The 12,277-nt window shown below is 39.8% G+C and overlaps 5 protein-coding genes across 5 annotated transcripts; 1 reads left to right on the top strand and 4 right to left on the bottom strand.

Moving 5' to 3' along the window:
• Positions 1-1,005: 1,005 nt before the first annotated feature.
• On the bottom strand, positions 1,006-1,365 carry RO3G_07990 (uncharacterized protein; the record flags this gene model as incomplete). Its single annotated transcript, XM_067662580.1, has 2 exons — positions 1,006-1,076; positions 1,311-1,365. The coding sequence occupies 2 exons, from the start codon at positions 1,363-1,365 to the stop codon at positions 1,006-1,008; spliced, it is 126 nt and encodes a 41-aa protein (XP_067518681.1).
• Positions 1,366-3,205: 1,840 nt separating this feature from the next.
• On the bottom strand, positions 3,206-4,370 carry RO3G_07989 (uncharacterized protein; the record flags this gene model as incomplete). Its single annotated transcript, XM_067662579.1, has 3 exons — positions 3,206-3,226; positions 3,270-3,742; positions 3,824-4,370. 3 exons carry the CDS (start codon positions 4,368-4,370, stop codon positions 3,206-3,208), a joined length of 1,041 nt encoding a protein of 346 aa, XP_067518680.1.
• Positions 4,371-6,109: 1,739 nt separating this feature from the next.
• On the bottom strand, positions 6,110-8,786 carry RO3G_07988 (uncharacterized protein; the record flags this gene model as incomplete). Its single annotated transcript, XM_067662578.1, has 2 exons — positions 6,110-8,719; positions 8,763-8,786. 2 exons carry the CDS (start codon positions 8,784-8,786, stop codon positions 6,110-6,112), a joined length of 2,634 nt encoding a protein of 877 aa, XP_067518679.1.
• Positions 8,787-9,799: 1,013 nt separating this feature from the next.
• RO3G_07987 (uncharacterized protein) lies at positions 9,800-9,910 on the bottom strand (the record flags this gene model as incomplete). The annotated part of the gene is made up of 1 exon (XM_067662577.1): positions 9,800-9,910. The coding sequence occupies one exon, from the start codon at positions 9,908-9,910 to the stop codon at positions 9,800-9,802; it is 111 nt and encodes a 36-aa protein (XP_067518678.1).
• A 1,613-nt stretch (positions 9,911-11,523) lies between these two features.
• RO3G_07986 (uncharacterized protein) lies at positions 11,524-11,634 on the top strand (the record flags this gene model as incomplete). Its single annotated transcript, XM_067662576.1, has 1 exon — positions 11,524-11,634. The coding sequence occupies one exon, from the start codon at positions 11,524-11,526 to the stop codon at positions 11,632-11,634; it is 111 nt and encodes a 36-aa protein (XP_067518677.1).
• Between the last annotated feature and the right edge of the window lie 643 nt (positions 11,635-12,277).

Raw genomic sequence — 12,277 nt, 5'->3', positions numbered from 1 at the left:
GTTGGGCTCTTTTATTGAAAATGATATACACACATACTACTAGCATATGCCAAGAAGAATATTCGATAATATCAAGAGGTGAGATGATTATACAAAGTCTTAGATTTTAGATACTTTTGCGGTTTTTAGAAAATATAGAATTTTATAAATGAAAAGCATGCTCTTCGCTCAGTTTTAACAATGTCATGCTAGGAATACACGTAAATTACAATGGCTAGTATATCTTCCTTCTAATATAGTTTCATAGCTATTGCAATCACCATGAGCAAGTAATGGTAGTTAAAAGCTGAAAAAAAGTTTTGTGCACCAGTTTTGTCCGCTACTGTATGTTCAATCATTTTATTCAACGAAGTATAAAATTAATTGATTACAATTGGAACAACAGAATATACAGTGAGTTAAAAAACCGTTTCAGTGTTCTTCCTAAATATGGTTTTGCTACCACTACTACCGATATACTTAGTAAAATGCTATATTTTATACATCATATGGAAGCATTAGTCCTGGTGTATCATAAAATATAAAAATAGAGTGCTTTTTTAATACTTGCTCACTAAACCTTATACAGTGGGTGAAAAAACTCTAAAAACATTATGACGTTATCAGCGTTTTTGATTGTTATGTTCTACCAAATTGGTGTATCGCCTTGAAATTTTGCATATATGTAGCATTAAAAATAAAAAATAGTATGACAAATTTTAAATCTCAGATGGTGGTTATTCATCCGAAAACAACTGCTAGAAGAAGACTGGTTTATTTTTAGAGTTTTTTCACTGTTGTAGAACAGTAACTGATTGTAGTTGACATTAATAAATATAAGTCTTAATACAAGATCATAATTAAAATAAAATAAAATATAAGTTTATTTAAATAAGATCATACAATCAATTCCAATTAAACATGTTCTTTTAGAATATGTATTGTATTCATGAGAGTTCTTTGATAAGAAGACGTATCAACTAAAATAACCAAATCCAATCCAATGTCAGGAATATTGCTAATCTTTCACATAATTGAAATAACGCGTAAAATAACGTTATTCAATTCAGTGAGGAATTCCCAGAATAAAAGATAATCTATGACAGACATACAAAAGAACAAATGAAAAGTTTTCATAATCATAATTAGAGATAACACTTGCTAAAGTACCTGAATATTAGAAGAACGATAATAATAGAAGATATCAAGCCACTCACTCAATAAGATATAAATACCTGCCTTCAATTAGAATAATTTTTACTTTAACTAAAAACTGAAATAAAGATCAGTCTCAAAAAGTACCCAAACTGTTTCTTGATCTTTGTTTTTACCTTTTCCTTTATTATTTAAACCATTATACAACAGTATGTAGTAGGCGAAATACATATGTATATCTATGACTTTATTACAACATCGTATACTTGACACAAATATCCTGGTCCTCAATATCTAATATAGCCTTAAAATGTAACAGAGCAACCAACATGCTTCATTGTTTGATCACCGTAAAAAGATCGCTAAGGTTGCTCGACTTGCTTTCAATATTAGTGTATACTATCTGCACTCATAGCATTCACGTTTTTTCATTACTAAATATGATGGACTTCCAGCCCTCTATAGTATGTGATGGTTTGTCGTGATACCACTTTCATCGCTTTTTCTGGCTTATACAGCTAATGAAAATCTTCGATTCCTTAGTTCCAGACTCAAAATCTAGCTTCCTACAGTGCCTTCTGACTGACAGTTTGCTAATACTGTGTCCTAAGGACCTCAAAAAGAGCTGAGCATCAGAAGCTGTGCGTAAAGATCCTTATCGAAACTTTAGGCGGATGATTGCATTAGTTATTTTGCTGACTACGACCGGTCGACTACCACGGTCACAAGCCTTGATGTTCTTTTCTTCCTTTCTTATCCTGTTGATTGTCTATTTGGAGATTCTTGCTACCCTAAAAAGATCCGCTGCCGTACGAACTAAGTGTATTCGAAATCTCAGAGCTTCGCTTTTACAGTTGCTTATTTTCTTAAGCATATTGTTATGTTCTGGTAAAGTAATTAGAAATAACAATAAAACCAAAAGAACACTTTTTGAGACTGAACTTTATTTAAGACAATCTTAATTGTTAAAAAGAAATCATTACAAAGTCTACTATTTATATTCTTCTATCAGTTGGCGGGTAAATGAGTAGTTATGAGCGTAGATCCAATCATTAACACTGTTGTAAACATAGTTATTTTCTATAAGATATCAGTTGTATTAAAATAAATAACGATACACAAAGATTAAACTATGATTGAACAATTCCACACTTTTCCAAATTTAGAACAATAAGATCAGTATTTGTCATCCTAGCGAGTCTAATCAATTGTCAACCCCAAAAGTAATTAGATCAAAGTTAATTGACTGGTTATTATTTCTATTGTTCAACTTCAGATGCATATATTAGAACATCGACAAGCTTTAGCTTAATCATTGGTTCTTCAGCACGACATCGTTGCCGAGTCTATACCTTTTATATCTACGCTCACAAAGAATATAAATAGATGCTGTTTTGCCAAATAAAGAATATGAAGCAAAAACTACAAAAAGACAATAGTTGTGAAACTAAAGATTATATATGTCTTTATTAATAAAAAATATTGAGGGTATTTATACTTTTTGAATGTCTGGGTCTTTATCGCTATTTCAATTGATCGGTTAAAAGAATGATATGGAATATAAAGAAGGATAGTGGATAATCGATAGCCGCTGTCTACTTGACGAATCAAGGGACAATGAAGTAATTAAACTATTGATCTAATGATAATTATAGAATAGGATTGAACTGCCGTTGTTGTAATCAGGTTCCGATATAGTCTTTTAGAACGCTGGTAGGACAACAGGGCAAGATTGGCTATTGCAGAATTCTCACGTTTATTAATAGAGATCTGGTTAGACTATAATTCTGTAGTATCCAAGTTTATCCATGAATGTTCACTTTATTAGTTGTGTGGATACAACAGATGCCAACTTTTTATCCATTAAACGGGGCTCCTTTGCAATATAAAGAAATCTGCAATAAAGAAGGATTTTAATTTTATATTGTTGCTATTGTTTTTTTGTTTAATTTTTTTATTTAATCTTACGATTAAAACAGACTGCACCCAGTAGTAATCCCGAAAGGTAATACATTAAAAGAAAAGGTCCCTCGCTTAGTGACAAACCCAGTCCTTTCTGCATGCTCTTCATTTAGCGGAAGTTGATGATAGCCTGACGTACAATCTAGAATAGAGAAGATCGTAGCACCACCTACAGAGTCCCACAATTCATCGATATGAGGAAGAGGGTACGCGTCTTGTTTGACCATCTTGTTCAATTTACGATAATCGATCACCAAACGCAACGATCCATCCTTCTTTGGTATGAAGAAACAAGGGCTAGCCCAAAGACCATTAGACGGCTTGATTATATTTAAAACACCAATAGTAATATTATCAGCATTATACTTAAATTCTTCTTCCAACGCTTCACCATCTGGAATCAACACATCTTCATAAGCATCCACATGATTTTGACTAGTTTGCACCATACAGACCCGACGATCATCATAAGAACCCACCGTAGCTTTACTTGACGCACCCGCATCCAACACCGAAGGAAGCATAACATTTGAATTCAATAGCGACCGATCCTTGATATGAGACGTGTAACCTTGCAATTTAACCATCCCAGTTGTCGTAGGTATTTTAACAACGGAATTAATTAAATCCAGTTCGATACCATAGGCTTGAAATCACGTAATCCCCAGCAGAAACAGATCAGTATTACCCGAATCATGGATACACATGTGCTCCGGACGTATCTTACCCGCAATGCATATAGGCACATCACTTACAATTGGACTGCCATCACCTTGCTTATTCTCCAGACCAGTCAACGCCAAAGTATCACCATTAGGTCTTAGACCTAAAGAAGCTGCCAACGCTTTCCCAATGACACTAACGCTTGCACCAGTATCAAAAATAGCCACCATCGACTTGCCATTAATACTTACCACTCCCTTCAAAGGAGAACCTTGCTTCATCTGATTTAGACTGTAAGGATAATGATAGACAGAAACACCATCATCCCAATCTTCACTAAGGTTTACGCTATCATTCGAACCATCTGAAAGCGAAAGCGTAGACCGCCAGTCAAAATTATCATCAGAAACCAAGTCATCACCAGAAACAATGCTAGAATCACTACCATAACCGTCTTGATCCACCACATTGATCACCATAGGAACAGCACTAGAATTTTCTTCGATCCTACGCCCCTTTGTAGCTACCTTTTCGTTCGATCTAAGGGATGCTTGCTTTTCACGTAAGAAACGAATGCCATCGATGACATCTCTTTGAACACCACGATCCATAGCAATTAGACCCGCTACAGACAGACCAGCATTCGTGCCATCCAGCACCTCCCAGACGTTTCCTTTCTTCTTTACAGTAGGTCACAAAACTGCTGCAAGGACTTGCAAAATTCAGGTTTTACAGCTGGTTGTCCATGGGTACTGCACCAAACTATCTCAAACCTTGACTGTTTGTACCTCAATAGAAAGTGCATTTATTCGTCGATTATCGGATATGGGCAATGGTTATTGGTGGAATTTGAGATCGCTAAAGGTAGTATTATGAACATCCGACATTTTTTACTTGTTCACATATGTTTTAAATGACGAATTTTAATACGACCCAACCGGTTGCTATCATAATTTTTCACATTCTTGACATGATTAGAATGATGCCAGTATATAAAAGCGCTTACAATTCCTTTATTTTAAATTTTATATTCCTTTGTTTAAATTATTTCTCTTTTTTACCCTATCGTCAATCGCATGCCTAAACGGCTGTCAGAGGAGAAAATAAACGATCACAAACAGGCATTAACCGCATCCACATCAATGTATGATATTTCCAAGGAGCCTGGATTACATTAATCAACTGTTAGTAGATACTCTAGACGGCTGTTTTCAAGTAGGACAGTAAACACAGGTGGTAGACCTACAGTAGTCTCCAAAGTGACGAAGCGGTTAATCAAAAGAAAAGTCATGGAATGGGTTCTAAAGGCTTCTAAAGAGGTGTACCGGGAGCTGGTTGGATTTGGCTATGATATCTCATACCAGTCAGAAATTAACGTACTGAAATCAATGGAGTTCCATTTTCAGATAGAAAAAAAGAAGCCATTTCAGACAAAAACACATACGTAGCATCTGTTAGAACGGGTCAAGGAGCATCAGGATTAGGCAATGAGTGACTGACAGCAAACAGTGTACTTTAATGAGACCAAGCTCAGCGTATAGGGCTTTGATGATGCTGATCACTATTGGAAACGGCCAAGTGACCTTCTTCAACATCATGACCTGGATTTTGCAATCAATCACGGAGCTAGCAAAATGATGCCCTGGGGTTGTATAATCTCTGAAGGACCAGGATATGCTTGCTAAATTTACGATGGAAACTTGAAGTCGGGTGTTTACCAGCATATTTTGAACACTACGCTTCGTGATACTATGAAGTACTACAATTTCGACTGGTCCAACATTTAGTTTTAGTATGATAATAACACAAAGCACAAGGCATAATCTACAATAGCCTAGTTATGTAGTCACCAAGAGAGCTATGTTAACTATTGGCCAGCTTAGATCCCCGACTTAAATTCAATCGAGCACGTAGGACATCAATTGAAGTTGAAATTCAACTATTACGAATATAGAGCAAAGAACATGGATGTGTTTTGGGAACGAGTTGATGAAATATGAAATGACTTCCATAAAGATCTTTGCCAAGGACATGTAGATAACATTCCGGAAAGAACTCAAGAGATTATTAATAGAAAAGTAGGACCAACTAAATATTAATAAATAAGTTCATTCCGTTCAAATTTTCATTTTTTCAAATTTTCAAATTGCGCGCCTCATACTTCCTTCAATGCTTATCCAATAGGGCATAAACTCTTTCGGATTTTTCAAGACATGTAGAAGATTTACTATGTGGGAACAGAGGCAGTTTGTGCCATTGTAACAGGATGTGCGCTGCAAAAACCAAGAAAAATGGATTCCTTGCAGCAGTTTTGTGACCTACTGTATATGTAAAGAGGAACAGTACACAGCTATTCAAGGTCTATGAGAAAGGCAAGAGGCACAGTTGGAACTGACATGAGCTTGTCAAGGAGTAATTGGCCAGTGATGTCAGATGCTTCAGAGGTGAATTCTTCTTCGGGCTGGCAGATTTGTTCTACTTCAAACATGATTTCGCAGATGGTTGGCCACCAAGCAGACCAACGAGAGAAGAGAGCGGGAGAGTGATAAGCAGGAAGCTTATGAGGAAGTTGGTTGAGCACATAATCAAGAGGTTTCGGCCGTGTATTGGGGGCGACACCCAAACGCCTTGCCACCCGAAGGCAGCTCAACAAATGGGCGCGCGAAGCATGAGGATGACCACAGCGGCAGGCAATAGGACGACCGGGGAGCCACCCCATGCGCCATCGCACCAGTCGACTTCGATCATACACTGTCATTGGCAGAGTGAGAATGGGATCAACACCCAGGTATGGCCGACAGGCAGAGAGAAGGACTGGTGGATTTGGTTTTCGGTATATGCTTGTAAGGACTTGCGTGCGATAAGCGACAACAGTACGACGAACAGAGGCAGGAGAAGAGAGATAAGTGAGCTTGTCAGCTGTTGAAGCGTGACCATCTGTGAACGTTGGGTTGGACCAGATCGAGTTTGACTTCAATAAGGCCGGCCAACGAAAACGATTGCGGTTGATGATAGAAGTGCTGTCAACGAATGAACGTATCATCGAAAGTAAGGTATCTTCAGGGAGGAAGTGGATTCGCAGGATGAATTTAAACACCAGTGTAACTGATCTTTCTTTCATTGATGGTAGATTGACCAAATGCTTGTAGACACCGGTTGATGAGGTACGATGACCACCGAAAGCCATACGAAGGCATATGTCTTGGGATTTTTTAAGTAATGCGAGTTGCTTGACCTGGAAGGTGCAGAGGCACAGACCGTATTTAAACTTTGGTCGAATGAACGTAGAATAAAGACGGCTGGCAGTGAGACGAGAGAAGCCTGCAGATCGAATACCGATGGGCAACAGAGTCGCACGCATGGCAGATACTGCAGAGGCTGTGTTCCTACGAATAAGAAGGTCAGTAGAGATCTTTCCCTGTGGACTAAAAGGAACGCCTAGATAAGAGAACGAAGGTTCCTTGGGTATGGGAGACCCGTAGAGCTTCATTCGACGTCCTCCATGATCGCTAGGGCAGTTGAGCACTACACACTTGGCAGGATTCCACCTGTATCCAAGGGAGCGCGAGTGTTCCTCTGCTCTCATGAGCAACTTTGGCATAACCTCAGGAGCTGCAATGAGAACCACATCATCAGCATACAGTAAGCAGTTGATCCAGAGGCCACCGAACTTATGTTTGGGCGTAGAACTGTAATACCGAGCTGAGACGGGCAGACGGACATCACGAAGAGCCGCTGGCAGAGTGTTGATGTATATGGAATAAAGGAAAGGAGAGAGAATTGAACCTTGTAATACACCGGTACGAGGCCAAAAGGAAGGGGAGGAGTAACCACCGAGTAGTACTTGGATACTTACCTGATCAAATAGGCATTGTAAGATACCAAGCATGGGTTCAGACACATGCGTCTCGAGGGCACGCCACACGATAGCACGGTCGACGGTATCATATGCAGATTTGATGTCTAGGAATACAAGTACAGGGGGCTCACCAGAGTGATCGATAGTGTGTTGACGACACAACTCATGCAGACACAGAGCCTGATCGAGCGCACTTCTATGATGGCGAAAACCACCCTGCACAGGATCCAGAGGAGGAGCGGTAGATTCAAGCTCGGCTTGTAGACAAAGTTCAAACAGCTTACGCATGATCGAGGTAAGAGAGATAGGTCGATAGTTACCTGGGTGTAAGGCATTTCCTTTTTTGTAGATAGGAACTACCTGGGCAGTACGCCAGTCAGAAGGAATAACTGACCACTTCCAACAAAGTTGAAAGAGAAGGGTAATGACAGGGACGACCTCATCCACGATCGGCAACAGCATTTTAGTACGGATGTGATCTACACCAGGGGCTTTGCGCCTCGAAAGACGTTTCAACAAAGCATGGTGTACGGTACTGGTCGAAAAAGGACAGCTGGCTTCATCAATGGGATGAGGACCGTCAGGAATGGGAGGGGCAGGGTATCGAGTGTCAGGCAGGTTTGCACCAGAGAACACCTGTTGAAGATGTCTCGCCATGACTGTGGCAGCAACACGAGGACCTTCTGGATGAGAGAATTGTGGTTGGATCACTCGGCTGCGCCGAATCCTACGAACAATGGAGTTAGTATCAGCAAGAGGACCAGATGACAACTTGTGACAAAACTGTTTCCAAGTAAAGCGACGTCGACGACGAAGCTCTGACTTGTACCGCAAGCATGCCAAAGTATAGTCAGTCCATCTTGCTGCTTTGCTGGGACCAGAGGCTCTTTTCCAAGCACGTCTACAAGACTCGCGATGGTCAAACGCGGCCTGCAGATCAGCTGTCCAGAACCAGGCATGGTGACGACTTTTAGGGCTCTTACGGCCAACAGATTGATCCAAACTAGACTGGATAATCCCGTTGAACTGAAGAGTCAGTGCATCAAGATCGGGACGTACGGAGGTGTAGACACCATCTGCAGAGGTATATTCTTGAAGCAACTGAAGGAACGGTCGTATCTTATCCTTGCATAATTGCACATACAGTGGCCGTCAAAACTGGTCGCATGTTTTCATATTTTGCCTATACGCACTATCTTCTTCTTCATTTCTTAGTCTATAGCAATGAAATATAGTTCATTCGGAAGAGCAAACTCTGGACAATTATATGGTAACACAGACATCACAGTAGAGCCAGTATACTGGTAGTAATTGGCACTTAAAGTCCGACGGTACATGCGACCAGTTTTGACGGCGTTTGTAAGTAACATAATATAGTCACAAAAATGTGGCTTAATTGCAATTTTTTCATATTTTTTTCTTCTCTTTCTTCTTTCATCGTAATATTATTTACATGTAAGTGTTTTTTTGTTAAATTGCAGCACTCCATTAAGACATTATACCATTGCAGATCTGACATGCGTGCAATTTCAAATGACAAAGCAAACAACATCTACTCATTGCTGAAATCCAAGAAGTCAAACAGCAAAATAGCAAAACAAGTTGGTGTTAGTCGTATCACTGTTCAGAAGTACCGCTCATCTCTTAAGATGAGTGGAAATGTTGATGAAGGTGGTCGCCCATCTCTAATTAGCCAACGCATGGTGAACTACATCCGGAGATTAGTCACCTTAGGAAGAAAAAATAATGCTGTAGAGATCCAAAAAGCTCTAAAAGAAGAATTTGGGATATCTTTAAGTGATAGTACAGTGCGCCGCGTTCTTAAAAAAGCTGGCTTTATAGCATTTGTCAAGCCTCAAAAACCTTTGCTACGCAGCCAAAACATCGTGAAACGCCTTCAGTGGGCCAAATCGCACCAACATTGGACTGTGGATGACTGGAAACGTGTCATATTCTCTGATGAGACTAAAGTAAATCGTTTTGCATCCGACGGAAAGGCTTATGCATGGAAACTACCCTATGAGGAATTGAACTCGCGACATGTACAGCAAACCGTCAAGCATGGAGGCGGCAATATCATGGTCTGGAGCTGCATTACATGGGAAGGAGTTGGGTGGATAGTTGATGTAGGTCATCGTATGAATAGCGAAGGCTATCTTGAGGTCTTAAAAGATGACTTACTCAAGACAATGGAAAGTTATGGCTTGGATTCCTCCAAAATGGTGTTTCAGCAGGACAATGATCCGAAGCATACATCGAAGGTAGTGAAAGAATGGATTGACCAGCAGCCATTTGAAGCATTGGAATGGCCTCCTCAATCACCAGACCTAAATCCCATAGAGCATATGTGGGCTCATTTAAAGAGAGAGCTATTTCATAGCTATGAGGCACCACCAACTAGTATGCATGAGCTATGGGAGCGTATAGGTCAGACCTGGTATGCCATTTCCAAAGAAGAATGCCAAAAATACATCGAAAGTATGCCGAAAAGGTGTGCTGCAGTTATTAAAGCAAAAGGTCGTTGGACTAAATATTAATTTTTTTAAATAAAGTGTGTAAAAATGTTGACTTATTAATGCCGTCAAAACTGGTCGCATGTACCATCGGACTTTAAGTGCCAATTACTACCAGTATACTGGCTCTACTGTGATGTCTGTGTTACCATATAATTGTCTAGAGTTTGCTCTTCCGAATGAACTATATTTCATTGCTATAGACTAAGAAATGAAGAAGAAGATAGTGCGTATAGGCAAAATATGAAAACATGCGACCAGTTTTGACGGCCACTGTATATAATATTATGTATTCAGTACTTGTTATTTTTTATATAAGATTTGAGTAATCTCATATGAATAATAAGCATTTAATAGGGTAAATACGACACTCCTCTCCTTATGTCCTCTCTGTTCAAGTCTCAAACCTGCTGATTCACTGTGTATACCTGCCTCCAGCACTATCAGTTGATGAAGCAATTGCAGTACTTGACAGTTTACCCGCCCAATCTCACCCCTCACAACACAACACCATCATTTGCGGTGACTTTAATGCAAGACATCGTGAATGGTTAGGTGATCACCGAACATCAACAAGAGGAGTTGCCTTACACAGCTGGGTAGTTGAAAACGGCCTCACCTGCTGGAATACTGAACTTGCTTATGGCATTCCCACTTACAATGTTCACACGTGGTTTAGTAGTATCACAGGTAACCATCATCAAAGTGTTATTGACCTCTTTCTTAGCACTCAGGAACTCCACAATGCACAATTGAAGGTTCATGACGATCTTTCCCTCGGGTCTGATCACAGTCCTCTGGCTCTCTCTTGTCTTGTGCCTCCTCCATCTCCTTCACCGAACCATCCTCGACTGCTCTGGAACCTAAGTAGACTATCCGAACATGATTGTACCTACAGTGGCCGTCAAAACTGGTCGTATGTTTTCATATTTTGCCTATACGCACTATCTTCTTCTTCATTCCTTAGTCTATAGCAATGAAATATAGTTCATTCGAAAGAGCAAACTCTAGACAATTATATGGTAACACAGACATCACAGTAGAGCCAGTATACTGGTAGTAATTGGCACTTAAAGTCCGATGGTACATGCGACCAGTTTTGACGGCATTAATAAGTCAACATTTTTACACACTTTATTTAAAAAAATTAATATTTAGTCCAACGACCTTTTGCTTTAATAACTGCAGCACACCTTTTCGGCATACTTTCGATGTATTTTTGGCATTCTTCTTTGGAAATGGCATACCAGGTCTGACCTATACGCTCCCATAGCTCATGCATACTAGTTGGTGGTGCCTCATAGCTATGAAATAGCTCTCTCTTTAAATGAGCCCACATATGCTCTATGGGATTTAGGTCTGGTGATTGAGGAGGCCATTCCAATGCTTCAAATGGCTGCTGGTCAATCCATTCTTTCACTACCTTCGATGTATGCTTCGGATCATTGTCCTGCTGAAACACCATTTTGGAGGAATCCAAGCCATAACTTTCCATTGTCTTGAGTAAGTCATCTTTTAAGACCTCAAGATAGCCTTCGCTATTCATACGATGACCTACATCAACTATCCACCCAACTCCTTCCCATGTAATGCAGCTCCAGACCATGATATTGCCGCCTCCATGCTTGACGGTTTGCTGTACATGTCGCGAGTTCAATTCCTCATAGGGTAGTTTCCATGCATAAGCCTTTCCGTCGGATGCAAAACGATTTACTTTAGTCTCATCAGAGAATATGACACGTTTCCAGTCATCCACAGTCCAATGTTGGTGCGATTTGGCCCACTGAAGGCGTTTCACGATGTTTTGGCTGCGTAGCAAAGGTTTTTGAGGCTTGACAAATGCTATAAAGCCAGCTTTTTTAAGAACGCGGCGCACTGTACTATCACTTAAAGATATCCCAAATTCTTCTTTTAGAGCTTTTTGGATCTCTACAGCATTATTTTTTCTTCCTAAGGTGACTAATCTCCGGATGTAGTTCACCATGCGTTGGCTAATTAGAGATGGGCGACCACCTTCATCAACATTTCCACTCATCTTAAGAGATGAGCGGTACTTCTGAACAGTGATACGACTAACACCAACTTGTTTTGCTATTTTGCTGTTTGACTTCTAAAATCTCAGCAATGAGTAGATGTTGTTTGCTTG

The sequence above is a fragment of the Rhizopus delemar genome, genomic scaffold (assembly GCF_000149305.1).
Source record: "Rhizopus delemar RA 99-880 supercont3.6 genomic scaffold, whole genome shotgun sequence".
Classification (NCBI taxonomy): Eukaryota; Fungi; Mucoromycota; class Mucoromycetes; order Mucorales; family Rhizopodaceae; genus Rhizopus; species Rhizopus delemar.
Note: the sequence above shows the minus strand (reverse complement) of the source record. Positions and strands in the feature narration are given on the sequence as shown.